The 20,986-nt window shown below is 59.6% G+C and overlaps 4 protein-coding genes across 31 annotated transcripts in view; 2 read left to right on the forward strand and 2 right to left on the reverse strand.

Annotated features, from left to right (window-relative positions):
- LOC147187243 (receptor-type tyrosine-protein phosphatase mu-like) overlaps positions 1 to 1,231 on the reverse strand; it is a 32,014-nt gene extending 30,783 nt beyond the window's left edge. For 7 of the 8 annotated variants that reach the window (XM_086102352.1, XM_086102351.1, XM_086102349.1 and 4 more), the window contains exon 1: positions 1,042 to 1,231. In XM_086102352.1, the coding sequence (XP_085958478.1) occupies positions 1,042 to 1,216 (175 nt within the window). In that variant the 5' untranslated portion in view covers positions 1,217 to 1,231. Of the gene's footprint in view, positions 1 to 992 lie in introns of all 8 variants that reach the window. The other variant, XM_086102353.1, reaches the window with a different exon arrangement.
- A 5,065-nt stretch (positions 1,232 to 6,296) lies between these two features.
- On the reverse strand, positions 6,297 to 10,658 carry LOC147187244 (chorion-specific transcription factor GCMb-like). 2 transcript variants are annotated; one of them, XM_086102541.1, is made up of 8 exons: positions 10,128 to 10,658; positions 9,039 to 9,102; positions 8,779 to 8,967; positions 8,586 to 8,698; positions 8,361 to 8,486; positions 8,022 to 8,278; positions 7,711 to 7,951; positions 6,297 to 7,050 (listed from the first exon to the last, which is right to left on the reverse strand). In XM_086102541.1, exons 1-8 carry the CDS (start codon positions 10,491 to 10,493, stop codon positions 6,961 to 6,963), a joined length of 1,446 nt encoding a protein of 481 aa, XP_085958667.1. In that variant the 5' UTR covers positions 10,494 to 10,658; the 3' UTR covers positions 6,297 to 6,960. The 2 variants fall into 2 exon arrangements, with proteins under 2 accessions (XP_085958667.1, XP_085958666.1); XM_086102540.1 differs by having other exon boundaries at positions 6,297 to 7,218.
- Positions 10,659 to 10,727: 69 nt separating this feature from the next.
- sycp2l (synaptonemal complex protein 2-like) lies at positions 10,728 to 16,802 on the forward strand. 16 transcript variants are annotated; one of them, XM_086102532.1, is made up of 22 exons: positions 11,343 to 11,600; positions 11,673 to 11,786; positions 11,876 to 11,977; positions 12,047 to 12,071; positions 12,155 to 12,234; positions 12,307 to 12,395; positions 12,472 to 12,506; positions 12,628 to 12,770; positions 12,965 to 13,017; positions 13,093 to 13,138; positions 13,221 to 13,313; positions 13,377 to 13,449; positions 13,550 to 13,722; positions 13,958 to 14,057; positions 14,134 to 14,183; positions 14,288 to 14,503; positions 14,600 to 14,642; positions 15,638 to 15,792; positions 15,863 to 15,957; positions 16,057 to 16,153; positions 16,525 to 16,583; positions 16,668 to 16,802. In XM_086102532.1, exons 1-22 carry the CDS (start codon positions 11,343 to 11,345, stop codon positions 16,762 to 16,764), a joined length of 2,196 nt encoding a protein of 731 aa, XP_085958658.1. In that variant the 3' UTR covers positions 16,765 to 16,802. The 16 variants fall into 16 exon arrangements, with proteins under 16 accessions (XP_085958655.1, XP_085958649.1, XP_085958656.1 ...); XM_086102529.1 differs by adding an exon at positions 10,728 to 10,888 and having other exon boundaries at positions 11,481 to 11,600; positions 12,155 to 12,395; positions 13,221 to 13,449; positions 13,535 to 13,722; XM_086102530.1 differs by adding an exon at positions 10,747 to 10,888 and having other exon boundaries at positions 11,481 to 11,600; positions 11,676 to 11,786; positions 12,155 to 12,395; positions 13,221 to 13,449; positions 13,535 to 13,722.
- A 49-nt stretch (positions 16,803 to 16,851) lies between these two features.
- Positions 16,852 to 20,793, forward strand: LOC147187246 (guanine nucleotide-binding protein G(olf) subunit alpha-like). 5 transcript variants are annotated; one of them, XM_086102544.1, is made up of 12 exons: positions 16,947 to 17,677; positions 17,811 to 17,883; positions 18,173 to 18,227; positions 18,369 to 18,488; positions 18,799 to 18,896; positions 19,026 to 19,080; positions 19,162 to 19,235; positions 19,318 to 19,376; positions 19,456 to 19,576; positions 19,650 to 19,780; positions 19,872 to 19,939; positions 20,028 to 20,793. In XM_086102544.1, the coding sequence occupies exons 1-12, from the start codon at positions 17,455 to 17,457 to the stop codon at positions 20,172 to 20,174; spliced, it is 1,224 nt and encodes a 407-aa protein (XP_085958670.1). In that variant the 5' UTR covers positions 16,947 to 17,454; the 3' UTR covers positions 20,175 to 20,793. The 5 variants fall into 5 exon arrangements, with proteins under 5 accessions (XP_085958668.1, XP_085958670.1, XP_085958672.1 ...); XM_086102546.1 differs by having other exon boundaries at positions 16,947 to 17,590; positions 18,369 to 18,534; positions 18,773 to 18,896; XM_086102545.1 differs by having other exon boundaries at positions 16,947 to 17,590.
- The last annotated feature ends 193 nt before the right edge of the window (positions 20,794 to 20,986 follow it).

Here is a 20,986-nt window from a genome sequence, read left to right on the forward strand (position 1 = left end):
TTGTGTTTTTTCTCCCACACTGACATTGACAGATGGTGCGTGCGTGCGTGCGTGCGTGCGTGCGTGTTCGTGATCAAACTCTGAAGCGTACTGATACGTAAACAAGAATCATCAAACCTGCTGAACACACAACAGGCAGATTATACCAACGAAACACACACACACACACACACACAGCAAGCACACTAATCCCCATCTCATTAGTTCTGTCTGACACGCACGCACGCACGCACGCACGCATCTTCAAACAATAATCCTTTGAATATGATCTGGGATTTGGGCCACAACACTAATCAGACTGCCATCTCAGAACAGGGCTTAACCCCCCCCCCCACACACACACACACACACGCTGGTAATCTTGCGAAGACATGCTAACTGTTTTGGTAATCTCATGTCAAAGCCATTATTTGCTTCCATTTTGTGGTCACGGATGCGCGGGGTCACCGGCGAGAGGTCACGTTTCCTTCCCTGTGTTTGGCGGTCATCGACCACGGTGCGACGCTGCGGTGCGCCGGCCGACCGGTTCGAGGTCTCCTCGGACGCGACGCCGACGTGGGGGCAAGCCGACATTTGGGTGGCAAAAAAAAAAAAGCCCGCCAAAGAGGCCAACAAACCAAGAGGCCACCGACCCTCTTCGGCCCAAGTCAAAGGACCTCTGCAAAAAAAAAAAAGGGCAAAGGCTTGTCGCAGACTGTCCACTTCTTGACTTTCACTTTAAAGTCCAAAATGAGAAGTCGCCCCTTTTGGTCGTAACTTTGCGCATTCATTTCATGGAAACGTCGTTTGTTGTCCTTTTCGAATCCTTCCCCCCCCCCCCCCCCCTCATGTGGTTCTCTGTCAGAAAAGCCACGAATCAACTTGAACTCGGCGCTCGCTCAGACAAAAAGCCGCGGCCACGCGCCGTCGCCGCCGCTGCCTCCGTAGTCAGAAACAAAACTTGGCTTAACGCGGCAACCGACAGAGGATTAAGAAAAAAAAAGTGAGCTCACGTTGACACGCGAGAGACAGACCGACGGTTTTTTTTTTTCAGGGCCGCACCAAAGCGATGATTTCTTGTCGAGCGTTGGATGGATGAGATTTGCTCCGTGCGCAACACTCTTTGTACGCAGCGCCGCTCGTTTGAAAGTGCTCGACGAATACACTTGAGTTGAGTTTGCGGCAAAAAGGAAAACGCCCGCCCGCCCGCCCGCACGGACGCGCGCGCAAGCTTCATTAAAATCCTGACGAGACAAAACAAAAAGCTGACCCTGCTGCACCCGAATGAGCGCGCGCGCGCACACACACACACACTTTCAAGGTGAAAATATGGAGTCCTGACTCAGCGGCAGCATGAAGTGGACACATCAGGTCACCAGGGAGCGTGCGTGCGTGCGTATCATTCTGCGGTTTCTGATTCTGACGTAGCAATTAGAAGCCATCTTTGACGTCACGTCAGCTCACGAGATGAAAAGGACTCTTTTGTATCGGCGACTCTTTGTCGATCGTGTCAATTCAACAGCACGCAAAGGAACGCGCGCGCGTGCGTTGGCGTACGTGCGGCCGTTCACGCCGTCGCCCGCCGTGACCTCACGGCGGGCAAATGCCCGCTTTGGCTCGGTTTCTCCCGCCCGCTTCGGAAGGGTAGAAGTCGCGGTCACGTCGCGGTCACCGAAGCCGTACGGAGGGGCGGGTGGAGCGCCCCGTCGGTTTCGGATGGAGGCGCCGAGTGGGCTCTCGCGCTCGCAAATGGCAAAGGCGCATTTGGAACCTCTTCGAGAAGGCGGAGCCTCCTTCCGCACAAAAGGCACGGGGGACTCGGCTTCGCTCGGGCAACCAAACGTGTTTGCATCGCAGCGGGCGCGTGAACTCGTTTCTTGACAGGAATAAGAGCAACTGTCACGGGAGAATGAACGGATTGATCGATCGGTTGAATGATAATCGACCCGAGGCGCTCGCCGGATTCCGGGTGACTCGGACCGCCGCAGGCGAGCTGACGCCAATGGTATTCATTGACCTCCCGTTGGCCACGCGCGCACGAGAGAGCGAAATGACCGCGCGCTTCGGTCGGGATGGCGGGACTTGAAAAGGCGAGGTGGCGCCCGGTGATCACGCTCTCATCTTTTCCCGGTTGACTCGGAAGCGGGGCACCATACCGTCGGCCGCTTGACGGGATCGATACGCCGGCCGCCGCTTGGAAGTGGATGATGGGGGGGGCACATCGGCGGAAGACCGGACAGCAACTCCGCCGACGCGGTGCCCGTGAAAGCAGATTGTTATCAAATAAATAACTAACGCCCATCGCTCCGCTCGGAAAATAGCCACCATTGATGAGACGCTGCGACTTACTAAGAAGTCAAACGGAAGAGTGATTGAGTTTGTTAATGTGGCAAATGTTCCACATCGAAATGGACCGTGTTCAAAGGAGACCTCAAAAAGGACACTTTGGAGCTGCTCTTTTCACGAATACGCCGCAAGATTTCAAAGATTGGCCCAGGCCCCCACACACCATTGTGAACACAACACACGAGCACGAGCACGAGCCTTCGTCGGAACGGCGCACACCGTGCGGGCAAAGACGAAAATATGCGCGCACGCACGCACGCACACAAACTTAAAGACCACATCGCGCGCGCGCGCACAATCACGCGAAGACACTCGAGACAAAACGAGCTGAAAATATGCAACGAAAAGCACCAAGATGTCAAGACGGGCTAAAAGAAAAACAAAACACAACCCCACCCCCCCCCCACCCCAAAAAAAAAGAATAGCAACAGAGCAGAGAGTGCAAGCAGGGGAATGTTGGAAGAGAAGGGAGGAGATTTGCACATGGAAAGTTGGACGCCGACACACAGTCGCGCGCACAGGCACAGATGTCGCCCCCCTCCCCGCCCAGGCGACCCAACCCGCCAGCCCGGGTCCAAGTCCGGCTCGTGTTGCAGTTGCACACTTGTTTGTTGCCTACCTGCGATGGCTGCCGTCACGTGGAGCGACAAGAGCAACAAAGTTGACGCGTCCATCTTCTTCTTCTTCTTCTTCGCTTTCTCGGACGCCCTTCGCTGGTTCCAGACGCAAAGTGTTGTCGGCACTTTTTCTTCTCTCCTCCCGTTCCTCGGCGTCCGTTCCGCACACGCGCGCGAGCCCGCCGTCACGTGCGCGAGCCCGCTCGCTCGCCCCTTCTTTCCGTCGCCGCGCCGGGAGGGGGCCGGCGTTGTGACGTCACGCCGGAGGGGAAGTTCGGGGTGGGCGCTCGACGATTCCCGTCAACTCGTTTGAAGAAGGAAAGAGCGAGGTGACGTCACCCCCGGCCCGCGATCGCGCCCGAGAGTCGATTGGGGGGAACGCGACGCGGCGCGCGCGCGCGCGTCAATTAACCTGCACCGCCGGCGACGAGCGGGCGAGTCCGCGGTCAAAGCGCCTCCGTGCGGACGACTCACAAAGTCTCCTTTGACGGCGGCGCCCCCTGCCGGACGCCGCGCGCGCGCGCGCGGCACGAGTAGGCGACACCCTCGCGCGCGCACTTTTTTCCATTTTCTCTCTCCAAAGTTTTGGGGCTCTTCGTCGTGCGTGTCTCTTCACCGACTGACCGTCTTGAGACCGAGAGTCGAGCGCAAAAGATTCCATCCAACAAGAAGAAGAAACCCTTTCCGTCGGCGCGGTGGGATTTGAGTTGTCTTCTCCGAGCAAATTGTGCGCAGGCGCGCGACGGAAAGCGAACGGCGAATGAAACTCATGAGCCAATAAAGCTTCGCGAGCCGACGCGGCCTCTTCGCGCGAACAACACGGTGGCGAACACGGATGCTTCGCTGTGTTGAGCGACTCGCGTTCGTTCCCGTGCTCGCGACGACTTTTCCAAAACGGAGCTCGGCGAGCGCGCGCGCGTCTGGTCTGGAGCTGCTTTGCGATGCGGCGGCTCCCCCGAGCGGACAAGTCACGACAACGCGGCGTAAAGGTGTCCCTTGAGGGATCGATTGGCGGCGGGTGTGCGGGCGGAAAGTCCGTTCGGGCTGCCACCTGCCGGCCGGGCGGAAAACAGAAGCGTGATGACGCGGAGGGTCGTCCGGCCATTTGCAAGCGCGCGATAACCGCGTTGGAATCCAGCCGAGCGCGATCGTCGCGTCCTCGAGTCGGCTCGGGACTCGAGGGCGGTCCCTCGAGTCCCGAGCGAGTGCCTCCGGTCGGTTTCCGTAGCGCCGGAAGGCCGCGCCCTGCCTGAGCGCACGGAATCCATCGCTTTGTTGTCGCCGTCGTTGTTCACATATGTCGGGGTTGAAAATGAGGAGAGAGTTTGAAGGGGAAATCCAGTCGATCAACAAACGACGTGCGGCGGCAGATGTGGGAGAGGTCAAGGCCACTCGGAAAGATGAAGACGCGCGCGCATCGAGCCGCGGGCCGCCACGGCACTCGAGCTCGGGCCGCCTTTCATCAGGACTCGTCGCCGACATGGCCGCCACCTGCTCCCCTCCTCATCCCGACCACTTGGCGGGCTTTCATCTTTTCCCTTCGGATGGCCGCGAAGCAACCCTCCTCCCGATGAGGGCGCGCGCGTTTGCCGAACGGCGGGCCGCTCTCCCCTTCGGGGTCGGAGGAGCTCGTCGGGGCCTCGCCGCGCCCTATTTGGCGGCCGGCCGCCAAATCCGCTAACGCTAACGACGCACGTACGCTAACGACGACGGCACCCCGAAGGCGTTGTTTTCAGCCCGGCGCTCCCGCGAGCGTTCGGCGAGCCGCGTCGCTCGCATTCCCGATGCGGGTCGGCGAGCGTGACACGCACGCCATCCGTCATGCGCCGCGCGCGGCCGCCCGGTTCGCGACACGACACGTTTACTCGGCGGCTTCCTGCCGTCGGACCGCGTGACCTCCCGTCTCCTTCGGGTGGCTGACGCGCGTGCGCGGGCGTCACGCTCAGACCTGTCCCGCGCCGAGCTCTCATCAAAGATAAACTTCAACATAAACCCACCTCATTCTTCTTCACTCAGCCGCTAACTTCCTGCGGTGTCAAAACACGAGCGCCCAGACGGAGCGGGCCCGGGTCGCCTCCTCGTGTCCTTTGAGCAGAAGTGGGGAAAACATCGGCCAGCTGCTGCTGGAGGCTTGTCGCCATTTTGCCAGCACCGCTTCCGAGTCAAATCTTTTGGATGTGAGCCCACGGCGACGGGACCAAATCGGCTTTTTCTTCCTTTCTTTCTTTTTCATTGTCAAGTGACAACGAAAGAGAGCGAAGCAAGCGCACCGCGGCGCCAATTCCTTTCTTCTTTGGCGGCCAAAGAAGAGCTCGAAGCTCTTCGCGTTTCTTCTGAAATGTCACGAAAGCCGCGCACGTCCGCACCGACGCTCATCCGTCCGTCCGACGGCTTCTTTTGCCACCCCGAGGTCAACCGGAGCGGGACCTCGCGCCCGCGTTTTGACCGATGCGGCCATCGTCGGCGCAGGAGGCCCGCCCGGGTGGAGACGGACTCCGGTCCCGGTAGCCGTCTCGCTCTTCCTGCGTGTCCTTCGCGTGACCTCGGGATGTTAACATTGCACACACACACACACACACGTACAGTGCGTGCGTGTTTCTTTGATGTGAGTCTGTCTTGTTGATGTTGGCGTCCGTGTTGAGAGAGGAAGATGAAAAGCGCCATCATGCTGGTGCCGGTTCTGGACGTCTACGTGATGAGACGCCGATGAGACGCTCCGATACGCACCGATGCTACGATTACATCCAAAACCGGTCCGGCCAGTAAGGGCTGGGCGGGGCAAGGCGGGCAAGCCCGAGGCAAGGGGGCGGGGGCGGAGGGACACGGGAGATCTGCCGCACATCATTCTCGTTCACAAAAAGCTTTGGGATTCCAAATGTCAAATGATGACCATGATGAAGAAGACGAAGAGGGCGCCGACGTCCTCGGGAGTACACAAAGTGTGCGCGGGGGGTGATTTACTTAACTGAGAAGATTTGCATGTGAAACGTCAGTGATGAAGATCAGCAGAGGAGAAGAAGATAAGATAAGAGCGTCTTGCTCCGAGGATAGAATTACAGCGCAGACACCCTTGCGGGTGCGCGCGCGCCCGTTCCCGCGTGTCGTCCAGGTGGACGTCCCGCCGCACGCCGCTTGACTTCCAAGTCAAAACACCTGCGAGTTGAGCTTTTCCCTCCCCCTCGCACCTGGCCGCCATCACGCCTCGGCCGCCCCGCGGCCGACCTTCGCGGCAATCACCTTGGCCTGCCCTCGAACTCTCGCGCGCACGCGTCTGTGCGCGTTGGCCCATTCTGAGCAGGTGCGAGCGAGGTCAAGACCACCGACTAATGGAGCTTAGTGACAGACGCCAAACACTTCCCATCCGCACACGTTTATTACGCACGCATTTCTAGTGCGCGCTCACCCGCACACACGCGCGCACATTCTGGTCTTAATGTTTTTTTGTGCATGCGCATTCTGGGCCAACCACATTGCTCACATTCACCTTTTTATCATCTGCCAGGTCAAAGGCAACATCATTTGATGGTGAATAAATATGGACACGTGAGGGTTGTCATGACGATTGACAGTTTTGCCGCTCACAGGAAATGAAAGGAAGTCATCGGTCAAGCCGGGCAAAACGTCGGATGGGGTTCGATTGAGTCCGAAGGCGAAAATGTCACCGCGACGCTTTTGCCCCGGAGTCGAAATGTCAAAAAATGGCCAGTCCGGAAGCGACGCGCCGACGCCTAGGAAGTCCGGGCCAGCGTGCCGCGCGGGCGCGGAGCTTCGACGCGCCGACTCGGCAACGGGCCGGCGCGTCGTGCGGGTTTCGACTCCACCGACGAGGGTTCCCAACCTCGCCGTTCCGGCGTCGTTGTTTTTTTTCCTCCGGTCGCCGCCATCGCGAGGGGGCGGCGGCCACGCGGGGAAAGGCGGCCGATGTTTTTCTCCAAATCCGTTTCCGTTCAAAGGCGGGAGCCCAAAAGAAGATGCTCGTTTCTTCAAAGCTTCCCGGCGTCGGCGCGCGGGCGACGCGTCAGTAGTCGTCGTAGCGGAAGCCGTTGCCGTAGCTATAGCGATAGTCGTAGGCGTCCGCCCGCTCCGTTTTGGTCTGCACCACTTCGGGCTGAAAGGAAAGCGACTTGATGACTCCGCCGGACTCCTCCGTCACCTTCACTTCGGCCGAGTACGACGACGACGGCTCGTCCGGCAGAGCGGAGCGGCCGGGGAGCCCGGACTCGGCCTCGGGGCACGACCGGTAGGCGGCGCCCTTCGGGCACGGCTGGTACGACACCTGAGGGGCGGCGGCACAATCAGCGGCACGATCGGCAACCTTCGACCGATCGAGCGGTAACGTCGAATCTACGGAGGCGGACGGAGCGGCGTCGGCATCGCCGCCGCCGCCGCGTCTCAGTCGACTCTTCCGGGTCGCGGGACGTCCGACGGCGACCGGACGCCGAGAGCGAGGATCCGAGACGGGGCCCCTCCTCCGACGCACCCGATTCAAACCATCGGGACCCTTCTCGGGCGTCCGCAAATCCGGCCGGCCGACGAGCCGGTCGTTTGATTCGAGCCCGTCGGAGGATGGCGAAAGGTGATCTCGAGGAGCGGACTCGGGCGCCCCCCCAACAAAGATCCGGGATTCGTTGACGCCCGCGTGAAATGGCCGCACGTGGACTTTGGACGGATCCAAAACCGACTCTTGCGGGACGCGGGACGGTTCGACGCGGATCGACAAATATCAAAGACGTTTCCCGACGTCGCGTCGTCGTCGGAGGCGACTGACTTTGGTGGTGGTGGTGATGATGGTCTGCAGCGCGGCCGGAGAAGCCGGGGGGTTCCCCGGGTAGCGGCAAGGATAGTCCGGGCCGTAGTAATGGTGGCCGTCGCCGTAGGGACCGCAGGTCTTCAGGAGATCCTTCCAGCCCGGTTTCGGCAGCGGCGGATCAAAGGAGGAGGACGACGACGGCGACGACGAGAGAGGAGCGGACGCCGAGGACGTGGGACCGCCCGGGACCGGAGCCGCCCTGCAAACGCCGACATCGGGTTTGGCGCGTCCGCGCCGCCGGGATACGCCGTCGCGGGTGCGGGGCTAACCTGGGATCGCAGAATTCCGAGGGGACCGGATAGGAAGGTGCGCTCAGGTAGCCTTGGAAGTCGTAGCCGCTTCGACCCACGCAGAGTCTGGGACCGGCCGTCTTTTGCGGGCCGGCGGAGGGCTCTCCCGGCGCATTGTGGCGGTTGTAGTAGGGCTCCGCACTTGGGAACGCGGGGTAATGCTGAGGGAAACTCGGCTCGAGAAAGGAGATGCGGTCGGCGGGCTCGACGCGGGACAGCGGGGCGGGGCCGAGAGCCTGAACCCGCCGCGGCGGTGACAAGAACGATAAGCGAGGAGACGGAAAAGACCGGCGGCGCTCGGCCCTCGTCTCGCTCTACCTGGGATTCCGCCGGCCGTCGTTTCGGCGCGAAGGGCGGCTCGCTCGCTCGTCTTTTGACCGAACTTCTCCTGGCCTCCGTCTCGGACTTGGACTCCGGTCTGGGATGGTCGTGAACCCCTTTGGCCTGAAACGATAGCGCCGCCGTAAGAGAAGCGGAACCCCGACGGCTGAGATTCGGACTCCGGGCGAGACGGGTGGGAGATCGCGTCCCGTTCTTCCCGACCTGGAAGAAGATGGCTTTTCCGTCCACCCTCCAGAAGTTGGTGACGGGGTAGCCGCTGTGGCCTCGACACGGCAGTAGCTCCAGAGTGCCGCCGCAACCGGGACAAAGTTTCTCTGGAGCGCAACGACAGGAAAGCACGCGCGGCTTGAACGCGGCTCGGAGGCGGCTCGGGGTCGGCGGCCGGCGGCCTTACTCTGCTGCTTCTGCCGCGCCTTGTCGCAGATGGCGGGCCGCAGCTGCAGTCGGGAAGCGTCGGCGAGCGCGCAGCCTCGGGAGCAAACCACCACGCCCAGACACGACTTTTTCAGGATCTGACAGTTGTGGTTGTTGGTGTTCCTCATGGCCCAGCCCGACAGGTGGCGCTGCGCGTTCTTGTCCTCGGCTAAACAGAGCATCACCTTGGCACGTTTCGCGCGGCGATGTGAAATGACGTGGCGTTTGCCGTTTTCTCACCGCCGTAGATGTAACGCACGTAACCGTCCGTCCACTCCCGGAAGGGGTCGAACCGCTTCACGTCCTGCAAACGGTCATTCGTATTTAGCCGGATCGGCAAGGAGCTCGGCCGGCCAACCGGCCGGCCCTTTCCCCGCGCGCACGCGGTCGTTCGCCTCGCGGGCCGACCGCGAACCATCCGCCGCGCTCCTCGAGTAAGACCGACCGGATGCCGTTCACCCCGCCGGTCGCGAACGGAGACGACGGGCCGCTCGCCGCTCGGCCGCAAACGCCAGAAAAGCATCCGCGCTCCATTTCCGACCCCGAGATATCGATCGGTCGCGCGCGCGCGCGCGCGCGCGAGATTGTGTGCGCAACGCATATCTACGCTTGTTGTTTCAACACTAAAAACTGGTTTTTGTATTTTCGTTCCCAGTGAAACCAAAACACACACGCGCACACAAACACACCCACGCCAGCCTCCGAAAAAACATTTTCTGCGTCAGACGTATTTTAATGAACACTTCATGGAAAATGTATTTGGTTGTCGATTGTCATCCTAAATGCTACGGTTATGAATTCGGCAATCGCGATGAGATGACGAAGAAGAAGAATGACGAGAGCAAAACTGTCGGGGAGACAACGTGACAATTCTGTCACCGCGCGGCGAGAACGACGATGAGCGTTTGCCTCCTTATTTCCGAGCAAAAAGGCGTACGAATCGGCGAATAAAACGGTCACCAAATATTTCGGTCGTTTTTTGGAAGCGAGAGACGCGAGTAAACTCTCTCAGCTTTTCATCGTCGTCATACGAATCCTAATCGCGTGCGGCTCGTCCATATCGATGCGGTCGCTTCTCTGACGAAAGCCGTTTTAGGCGCGATTTTACAGGTCAATCTAAAAAAACGAAGCAAAAAAAGGCCATCTTTGATTCAACTTTGCCGTTGACCGGTTCGCTTCAATATTTTTGTCATTTGGTGTTTTGAGGGAGAATTTGTTCTTATTTTGACCTCATTGCGGACAAGCGGCGCGCGGTTCCGCTATCACGTTTTCACTCCGTCGATCGATAATTGGGAAGCGATATAAAACGAGTAAGCGATGTCCAATGACCTGAGGCAGTTTGGGGTCGTTGATGTCCCAAGTGGACTTCATGCCAAAGGAGCACACGCAGTCCGCCTCTTGGCGATCCTCCGCTGCGGACATCCTCGAGGCGCTCCTCCCGCTCCCGCTCCTCCTGTTGCTTTCGGGCGCTCGGCGGAGCGACTTTGGAGCGCGCGACGAGTCCGCGCCGCAAAAGTCCTCAAAGATGGTCAAACGTCGTTGTCGCTGCAAGTCGGCCGGCCGGCGATTCACTTGCAACCAAAAAGAAGGTGAAACACTCAACGCGCAACTCCTGGCTGGGGGGGAGGGACCTCTGCCCGGGTGGGTGTGCGTCCCCATGTGTGTGAAAGAGAGAGAGAGAGAGAGAGAGAGCATGTAGGGATGTTGTGGAAACAAAGAAATGTTTCTCCCAAAACAAACAAGTCATTACTCATCAATTACAGAAAGTGTGCGCGCGCGCGTGCGTGCGCGCGCGCGTGCGTGTCAAAAAGTGTTACAATGTAGCCGTTGTACAGAAATGGTGTAAAGTCAATGAATTTGTCATCGTAAAAGTTCTTCAAGCGCGTTTGACACACTGACGTCTTCCTGAAATGCGCTTTGCCCTTGTGTGTGTGTGTTTTTTTTTCAGGCTCTCGAAAGCGGCGCGCACGTCGCGGTGATTGGCGGCGGCTGCGTACAAAGCGCCGAGCGCCGTCTCGCCTCCCGCACCCCGAGAGCCGCTAACGACCTCAACGAGCCGCAGCCGCGAACGCCGCCGACTCGTCATCATGGTACGAAGCGACGCCACGCCACGCCACGCGGTTCCCTCGCCTTCCGATTCTTTTGGCCTTCCGCGTTCCGACTCGCTTTGCGCGTTTAGAGGTGAACGGTGCCGTCGAAGCCGCCCGCGGCGGCGTCGTGAATTCACGAAGCCACTTTGCTTTCGAATCACCCGCGTCCGTCCCGCTCCTCGGCAGCCGCCCTACCAAGTCCGACCGAGCTTGGCGAGCTTTGGCTCCAATCTTAATCGGGCGAAAGCTCGCAAAAGCTTTTTTTTGGGGTTGGTTTTGGGCGAGTGCGCGTCAAAGCGGTCGGGAAAAGCGAGGGCTTGAGCGCCGTCTGCCGGTGCGTGTGAGAGAGACAAGTGGAGAGATCCGTCTCCAAAGATGCATCCGCCACGGTCACGTGTTTTTCATCAAATCTTAGTCATTTTCATGAATTTCGGTCGTGTGTGCGAATTGTCCAATGTGCATTTGCGGGTCAGCGGACGCGCGCGTTTCTTTCGGGCGCAAACGTCGAGCCGTTTCAAATCGGTCGCCGCCGGTCCTCCTCTCATCGGCCGAGAGGGGGGGCTGTCCGTCACCCGCGAGAAATATGTGTCAGATGGAGATGGAAATGGAGGCGTGTCTGTCTCGTGGCGACTCGTCTCGATTGGCCGCCGTGCTTCGTGACGAAGGCGTGAGCGGGAGCACGCTCACCCAACTGGGCCTGCTGGTCCGCAAGGTATCGGCCGCCCGCCCCCATATCGTCGTCGTCGTCGTCCTCCTCCTCCTCCTCACCTTCCGTGACGTGCAGCAGCTGAGCTTGGCCGACTTCGGACGAGTGGACGTGGTCTTGAAGGCTTTGGAGATTCTGGCGGAGGACAGAGACCTCAACGAGACCCTGGTCGATCTCGGAATCGCGCACCAAGTAAATGCCACGTCTTCTACGTGCGGTAAACGGCCCGTAGCTCATCGGCCGGCGTGAGCGCGTCGTGATGCGGCGACGCCTCGGTCCAGGCGCTGTCTTGGTTCCAAACGTTGCGGCGACTCTTGACCTCGAGAGCCCCGGGAAGCTCGGCTCAGCTGCGGCCCGTCGAAGGCTTCTACGACTTCTTTCTGGTGAGCGGCGCGACGGACGGACGGGCGCGTCGGGGCGCCGGCGCGCCTTTCACGCCTCCTGTCTTTCAGGCGCTGAGCCGCTCGCATCTTCCAGGTCGGTCACGTCGCGCCAGCGCTTCGGGGGCCACGCGGAGTCCCGCGGGGCCCCTGATCCGCGCCCGTCTGTCCGTCCGCTAGCCTCGGAGCTGTCGTTGACCCTTCTGGAACTTCTGCTCACGCTGCTGGAATCGCAACTGCACTACGGCGTCAGACTCGAGGTAACGGCGGATCATGACGAGCGGCGTACGCTTTTCCCGGTCGTCACGGCGGTTCGCCTTGGCGGCGCTCAGGCGGTGAGAACGTTCAACGGCGTCCTGGATCGTCTGAGCCGAGATCAGAGGAGGCGCGTCCAATCGGAGCGGACGCTCCTGCGGACCACGTGAGTGCTTCGAGACATTCTCTCGCCGGGATGAACGCGAGGAGACTCGCGCGGTTGACGTCGGGCGCGTCCGCAGGCCGGAGGTGGCGGCGACCATTCAGACGGTCGGAGGTGAGCGGAGCCCGGAGAGGCGGACGGCGCGTCGGATCGATGAACGAATGCCGAACGGGAGTCCCGTTTGTTTGCCGGCGCGGTTCGCCCGCGCCCGTTGACGCCTGCGCCTGCGTTGCAGACTACGAGCTGCAGGTGAGCCTTTCGGAGGCCTTGTGCCGTCTGACTCCCAGGAAGGAGCGAGCCCGGCGAGCCCATCGGTGGTTCTCCTGCTCCGACGTGGCCGACGCCTTCTCTCGCATCAAAGACACGGACTTTGAGGTGGTGCGTGTTCAAGCGCTCCCTCGGGCCCGCCTCGCACGGAGGTTGCCCGCGTGCGCTTTGCCCCCCCCCCCCCCGCCCTATCAGCGGGGGATGTCACCTTTCGTGATGAAGGGCGCCACGAATTTGAACGGGAACATGTCCAATCTCTCTCTCTCGTCTGTGTGTGTGTGTGTGTGCGCGCGCGCGCCCGCAAGGATTGTCGACGTTTCCTCAACTTCCTGAACAATCGTCAAGGTGACGTGAGAAGGTGAGAGAGGAGGCGGTCGTCGCCGGGTGTTTGCTTTCTGCTTGGTTCGCCCGACGCGGGTGTTTTGCGCGGCAGGGTTCGGACCTTCCCGTGCATCAGAGCCTTCTTGGAGAACACAGAGGTCGGAAGCGGACGCGGCTCGGGCACCCTTTGCTCCGCCGCCCGTGTTCACTCCCCCCCCCCCCCCCCCCCCCCCCCCGCAGCTCTTTCGGCCCTCGGACGACAAACTGGATGAGTTCTGGGTGGACTTCAACTTTGGATCGCAATGCGTCAGCTTTTTCATCGACCTTCCTCAGGTACTCGCGACCCGTGCGGCCGGCGGGTCGCGCGGCGTATCGCAGCAATGCGCCTCGTCGCAGGGCTTCCTGTGGGGCTCCGTGCACCTGCTCAAGGAAGAGGTGGAGCGCTTCCAGCTTGAGGTGCAGCAGGACGGTGCGTCTCCGGACGGGCCACGCTCGCCGTCGCCGGCCCACCTCCTCCTCGGTAAGGTCCGGTCCGAGGCCCGTCGGCCTCTCAGCGTTTTCTTTCCCAGAAGGCGGCGCGGCTCGGGCGGTCCTCAGCGTCCATCTGAGCGTTCCCATCACGCACCTGAGCCGCAAAGGCCACCGGGTCAGGCTGCTCTTCCGGCCGGAGCTGCTCGGGGAGCTGGAGGCGGCGGCCGCGAGGGTCTTCGCGGGAGACGGCCGGGCCGCGTCGTCGTCGCAGGTAGCCGCCCCGACGCCGACTAAGCTTCAAGTCGCCATCCGGGGGGGGCGCTCGGGGAAACGTCTCCGCGTCGCGATCGGGAGGCGTGGCGACCTCACCCGGGTTTTTGCCGCACAAACTGGCCACTTTCTTCACAACGGAAGCTTCGGGCCTCGCCGCGGGCGCATACGAGGGGCGGGACTTGCGACTTTCGCTCCCTCCGCCGAGCGGCCGGCTCATCCGCTCGTCTGAGTAGGAAGCGGAGCGAGACTCGGCCGGCGCGGCGCAGGCCTCCCCCTCCGCGGCGAGGCCGCTCGGCAGAACCTACAGGAAGAAGCCGCGCGCTCAACTGAAAGGTCGGTCCTTTGAAAATCGAGCTCCTCCGCCGTCGACGGCCGCGGATCGGCATCCCACCCGCCGCCTTCTGCGCAGTGCTCCCGCTGTCGTCCCCGAGCGGCGCCGACGAGGCCTCGCTTCCCAAGGTAAGCGCTCGATGACGAGCATTCGCCGCCGTTGAAGGAAAGCGGCGGCTTTCATTCGAAGGCCACGCTGTCCTTTTTGTCTATGATGCTCGATGCCTTCGCAGACTCGTCGAAGCCCGGCGGCGATCGCCTTTGATCGAGTCGTCCGCTCGACGCCGTCAAAAGCGTCCGGCGAGAGCCTCGGAGAACCGAGCGGTGGTCGGGAGGGACTCGAAGAGCGAAGCTTTTGGATCTTCTCAGACGAGTTGCGCCTTCCGGGTGTTGGTGCGGGGCCGCCGCTCCGAGTCTTTCAGGAAGAAAACTTGGACGTCTCTCCCACGGTGCTTTTGAATTCTGTTTTTTTTTTTTTTTTCCTTCCCCACCGATCAACACGGCAGACGGCTCAACTCTTTTTACTTTTCGCCGTTTGCTTGCAGGAAGCGTCCCGCTTGCCTCGGAAGCGAGCGGCTCCGCATTCAGGTCCTGAACTTTCCCTTCCCCCTTCGCTCTCTCGTCGTCTTCGCGGGCGGTGGCCTCATTCGGGATTTGAAGGGCGAGGGCGCACGGGAAAGTTGTCGTTGCGGCACCGCTCCAGCTGGCGGGAGTACGACGTCGCGTTTTATTTTCCGCGCGCCGCGGCGCAGCATCAATAGTCCCTTTTCTTTGGACTCGAGTACGCTTTGACGTCTTTCGCGGACGTTCGGATTAGCCGTGCGCATTTCGAAGGAATTATTCTCAGTCGTGTCGTTGATGACGATTCTCTCGCGCTTGCGTTAGGTTACCCGTCTGACGAAATTGATGCGTTGGGGAAGCTCGGAGGCATTCGACCGGGGGGGTCTCAACTTGGCGGGCGTGAGCCTCAGGGGGTGGAACCCGCAGGTACGCCTTTGGATGATGCGTGCGTTGGTTTCCCGGAAACATACGGCGGGGGGGGGGGGGGGGCAATGCCAGGCGAGAGCATCGCATACAGTCGTGCCCTCGGTGCAAGTCTGTCAAACTCTTTGTCGTCCGGGGACGCGTCACGCTCGGGCTTTCCGTGATCCAACCGGAGACCGTGCAGCTCACCTCATCGGACTGTCGCCTGTCCAATTGGCCCTGCATTTAGGTCCTTTTTTTGCCAAACGTTTGGAATCGCGAGTCATGGAAAATAATAATAAGACCGAGTCCCCACCGCTACCAAATGGAAACGCGAGTAGCGGCAATAGTCGTTGTCCTTCGGCAGACCTGAGCCCACTTTGTCTTGACCTTTGTGGCATCGGGTATGTCGAGACGCAACGCGGCCGACTGAAGGCGAAGGGCGCGGGCGACCCGCTTGAGGGCAACGCGGAGCGCGACGACTTCGGTCACGTTCCCATTGACACGAGTGGCGTTCGACATTTTGCGGGCGCTCCTGTCCGGTCGGGCTTCGGGGACCCGCCGCTAGCTCAAAAATGCTCACTCTCAATCCGATTGTCATCGGGGGGGGTCCGTTAAAGGGGCATTACCCGAGGAGCCGTCCGAGGAGGCGGCGGCGGAGCCGCGCGCCTTCGAAAAGCAAGCCTTGCCGGGGGCGGAGCGGCCGACGGACGCGACGGCCGGCATCCGAAACGCTTTCGACGTCATCAAAACCAACCTCGAAGAGCGTTACGAGGTCGGCCTCTTTGACGACTTCATCGAGTCCGTTCGTCCGTCCCGTTTCTGATCGGCCCTTGACAAAACAGGACTGCTGGCGGAAAGTCCAAAACCAACTTCACCCGTCGCCCCGAGAACACCAAGAGCACATCGTCTCGCTCTTCGATGACATCTGTCGACACCGGTACCAACGCCTTGCCAACCTCCCTCCCATAACATCTCCCCATCGGCGCTGGTGCAGACCACAGTACACTTGTTGTTGTGTGTGTGTGTGTGTGTGTAGGGTAGTTCTGCTCGAAAATTTTCAGAAGTCTCTGTCGGCTCATCTCAAGTGTTTGGAGGAAACCTCGACATATGTCGATATGTTTTCACAGATTCAGGTAACGGAAAGAAAAAAAAAAAGGGCTTCGAAATGATCCCGATGCCGACATCAGATTGTTACTGTAATTGGATTTTTGCGTGACGTGCCGAGTCTCGACCTCGGATGAGATTCCCACCGGATCCGGAACGGATCCCGATCCGATCGATTGAGCAAAGATCCGACTCCGTGCCGAGCGTACCCGGACCCGATCGGCAATCCGATCCGGAGCGCGTATTCATCTCATTCGGAATCTATCGGTTGATCCCGATCCAAAGACCGACCGATTGAGAACAGATCTCGGTTGAATTTTAAGCCCGATTGAAAACGGATCCCGATCTAACTCGGAGCAACGGAACCGGATCCAATTGCGAACTTTTTCTTCTCTTTCAGGGTTTCCTCCAGTCGGAGAGACGTCGACTGGAGGACCTTTGTGATCATCGCCAGCTGAGGTGACTGCGACCTTTTGAACCCAGCAAAAGTGGGCGCTGGGGGTGGGTCTAACGGCGTGCGTGCGCGTGCGTGCGCCGCCTCAGGTTGAGATCCTCGGACGGCGAGAGAACCGAGCCCGCATCCGGCCAGGGAGGATCTGCGGATGACATCGATCGCTTCGGGACGGATAACTCGATTTGAATGGCTCTCGTTTTGTCAATAAAAGTGCATCGGCGGTCGCCGGAGTCCACTCTTGTGCGGACAGTCGGGCCGAGCGCGCTAATTTGCCATCCCGAACTAGGAGCTGCGAACTGTCCGTCAGTCACCCTGACCAAAAAAGAAAAAAAATGGGCCAAGTTCACCCTCAAATGTGTCGGAGACAAAATAGAGATGATGATGACGATGATAAATCTGAAAGGACAAAAAAAACGGAATAGGATCAGCCGGGTTGCTGAGCGCGTTTGCCTCGCGGGATCGAGCGGACCTTGCCGTTTGAGCACGTTGGCTTTAGGTCACCGGCGAGCGTCCGCCGGCGCGGCGCCTCGCGCGCTGCCCTGACATTGTCCGATTGGCCGCACGTGAAGGACGCGAAGATGGCGACGGCGCACGGGGGATGCGGGTGAGGGTGGCGCCGCGCGGTTGTCAAGCAACGGCAAAGCGCGTCACGGAAACGGAGAGTCCCCGCAGAGAAGGCGGCGCGGGCGAGTCTCGCCGAGGTTCCGCGGAGGCTCTTGAACGCGGAAAGACCGACGGGACGCTGACGCTTTCTGCCCGAAGGAGCCACGCGGGCGCACTCGGACTCGCCGGCGGAGAGCCCCGAGAGCAAACGTCTCCGGTCGGCCGGCGGCGGCGGCGGCGGCCGAGATCGCGCTCTTTGGCCGGGGCCCCGACATGGGCTGTTTGGGGGGGAAGACGGACGAAGAGCGGCTGGATGACAAGGTCAAGCGGGAAGCCAACAAAAAGATCGACAGACAACTGCAGAAGGAACGGCAAGCCTTTAAAGCCACGCACCGACTGCTGCTGCTGGGTCCGACTCGCTCGCTCTTGTTGTCCGTTTGCCCGTCGCGCCGACTTTCCGCAATCTTTCTCTTATGTCGTCTCCGTCTCACTTATGGTGTGTCCCCCGCGTCCGCTCTTGCGTTCTTCACTCGCTGCCTGTCCGTTGTTCTGAATCCGTCTGCGTGCATAGGTGCGCGTCTCACTGTGTGTGTGTGTGTGTGCGTGCGCGCGTGCGTGCGTGCGCGCAGGAGCCGGCGAGTCTGGCAAGAGCACGATCGTCAAACAGATGAGGATTCTTCATGTCGATGGTTTCAATCCTGAGTGAGTCACATTCAAGGTGCTCTTATTGTGAAAAGCCTTCAATGTCCTTCCCGACGTCGCTCGGATCACAACTTCAAGTCGGAGGTCGTTCGGACGCTCCAAAGTGTTCATTGAGCGAAAGCCGAACGGACGCAACGGAGCCGTTGAAGACATTTCATCCCAAAGCCCGCTTCGCCGCTCATGTTGTTTTTGCGGCGATGGAAATTGTCGTCCTAACTGCCGTTAGGACGCGATTCGATCGGTGATTGACACGCACTAAGCGCTTCTGTGATTTTTCTTTTGTCTCTAGAGAGAAGCAGCAGAACATTCAAGACATCAGGAAGAATGTGAAGGATGCCATCGTGGTCGGTCACCTGACCTCTGATCACATGAGCTGCCGAGTGACTGACTGCATTCACTCGGCAGCGCTTCAACTTGTGCGCGCGTGTGTGTGTGTGTGTGTGTGCGTGCGTGTGTGTGTGTGTGTTTACGCGTGCGTGTGTCAGACCATCGTGTCGGCTATGAGCACATTGACTCCTCCCATGCCTCTGGGTGACCATGGCAACCAGTTCAGAGTTGACTACATCAAGGGGATCGCACCTCTGTCTGACTTTGAATACACGGAGGTAACACACACACGCACACTTGAAGGCACCTCGGGAGTTGTTGTTTGTCGTCACCATGTTAATGACCTGATGAAATGAGACCTCTTGGGAGTCAGACCACAAAAGACGACACGCACGCACGCACACGCGCAGATCTCTGACTGTAAGTGTGTGTGTCACCTGTGGCCTTGTTATTTGAACGTCTCCCGGGACACTAAGAAGACAACGCGGGTGTCTCGAAACTCTTTCGCTTTCTGCACGCGTGCGGATGAGCGGTTGCGACACCCGCGTGTATGCGCACAGAGCAGTGATGAGGCCTCGTCTCTCTCAGGAATTCTTTGAGCACGCTCAAAAGCTTTGGCGGGACGACGGCGTGAAAGCCTGCTTTGAACGCGCCAACGAATACCAGCTGATTGACTGCGCTCAGTAGTAAGGCAGGCACACACGCAAGCGCGCGCCAAGGCCTCCGCTTGCCTGTCGCATTCAGAATCCCGTGTGTGTGTGTGTGTGTGCGTGTGCGTGTGCGTGTGTGCGCGTGTGCGTGTGCGCACACCGTAGCTTCTTGGACCATTTGGACTCTGTGAGAAGGGCCGACTACAGTCCCACCGACCAGGTAATTAAAAGAACCCGAGCGAGCCGTCCGCCGTTCGCTGTCCTTCTCGCTCGGCAGACTCGGTCTGGTCTTCTCCTCAAGGATTTGTTGCGCTGCCGAGTTCTGACCTCAGGGATTTTCGAGACCAGGTTTCAAGTGGACAAGGTCAACTTTCAGTGAGTGTCTGCGAGACGGTCGCCGAGCGGTCGGCCGCTTCTTATGCTTCTAATGCCACTCGCGCGCGCGCGCCAACTCTAGTATGTTTGACGTGGGAGGACAGAGGGATGAACGCAGGAAGTGGATTCAGTGTTTCAACGGTAAGAGGCGCACGGGCACGCGCACACACGCGCGCGCGCACACACCCCCCCCCCACGTGTGATCGGTCTGATCCGTCAGATGTCACGGCCATCATCTTTGTGGCCGCGAGCAGCAGCTACAACATGGTGATCCGAGAAGACAACTCTACCAATCGCCTGCAAGAATCTCTGGACCTCTTCAGATCCATTTGGACAAACAGGTTCTTTGGTGATCGGCTGCCCCGCTCGTCCGTTGTCTCCGCCTCACGTGGCCCGCTTTGCGATTGGCTGCAGGTTTTTGAAGACCATCTCCGTCATCTTGTTCCTCAACAAGCAAGATGTGCTCGCTGACAAGATACTGGCTGGCAAATCCAAACTGGAGGATTATTTTCCCAAATACTCCAACTACACACTTCCCCCTGATGGTAACACACACACACACACACACACACAAACGTGTGGGAAGGAAGTTACAGTTGCTGTTGTGTGTGTGTTTGTGTGTGTGTGTGTTTGCAGCTGTTCCAGATGTGGATGAAGATGCCAGGGTGACCAGAGCAAAATTCTTTATCAGAGATGAGTTCCTGGTGAGCAAACCCATGTTCAAATGACAATAGGGCCACGTACAATTTCACTTGAAACACGTGCGTGTGCGTGTGCGTGTGCGTGTTTCAGAGGATCAGCACGGCGAGCGGCGACGGCAAACATTATTGCTATCCACACTTCACCTGCGCCGTGGACACCGAAAACATTCGCCGCGTGTTTAACGACTGCCGGGACATCATCCAGCGCATGCACCTGCGACAGTACGAGCTCCTCTGATTGGCCGCTGGCCTCTGACCGGTTCCCGCCCACTTCCCGAACCGAGCCGGCTCATACGTAGACGAGCACGTCTCCCCGTTCGCTCCGTTGGCCCCAAAAAGATGATTTTGTAACCGCAAAGCACGTCTCCGCTCAGCTGCGCTTGCCGGGCGGAAGAACGCCGTGCTCTTCGAATGCCAATTTCGTCGAGTGCCGCATCTCGCCGCGAGATGCCGCTTGATAGGCTTTGGCTCGACGGGAAGCTCGGGCAACACTCAAGTCGAGAGAAACAATGTTTTTGTCCTAAGCGCCGCTCGAGATGACAAACGCGATTCGTTAATCGACCTTTTATTCACGTAAGGTAGCTTTAGATCACGGGTGTCAAACCCCGGTCCCGGGGGGCCGCCGTTTCCCAACGCACCTGACATTGAAGCCGTTCATTGGAATCGGGCGCGTTGCTCCGGGGAGAGCTGGAAAACGGCCAGGACGGCGGCCCTTCGGGACCGACTTTGGACACCCGTCACGTCGATGATGAATAAATATACTTGCGCGCGATGGTACATACGCTATGTTTGGTAGCGCTCGGTAGGCGGTTTGTGCTTGTTCTGGTCAAGTGAAATAAAAGCAGGTGTGCTTCTTAGTTCTTTGAATGTCTTTTCGCGCGCGTCCTGGAAGGTGCACTTGGGGGCTGCAAGACGGACGCTTTGGCTTCTTCTTGAGAGGTCGCCTGTAACTCGACGTCGACGCCCTCCTGGCGGCGCCGATTGGCTGAACCGGGTGTCTGTCAGTAACTGGGGCGGGACCAAAGGCGGGAGAGAGGGGGGAAGAAAAGT

This window comes from Hippocampus guttulatus, chromosome 21 (assembly GCF_054856545.1).
Source record: "Hippocampus guttulatus isolate MCC_2025c chromosome 21, RoL_Hgut_1.0, whole genome shotgun sequence".
NCBI lineage: Eukaryota > Metazoa > Chordata > Actinopteri > Syngnathiformes > Syngnathidae > Hippocampus > Hippocampus guttulatus.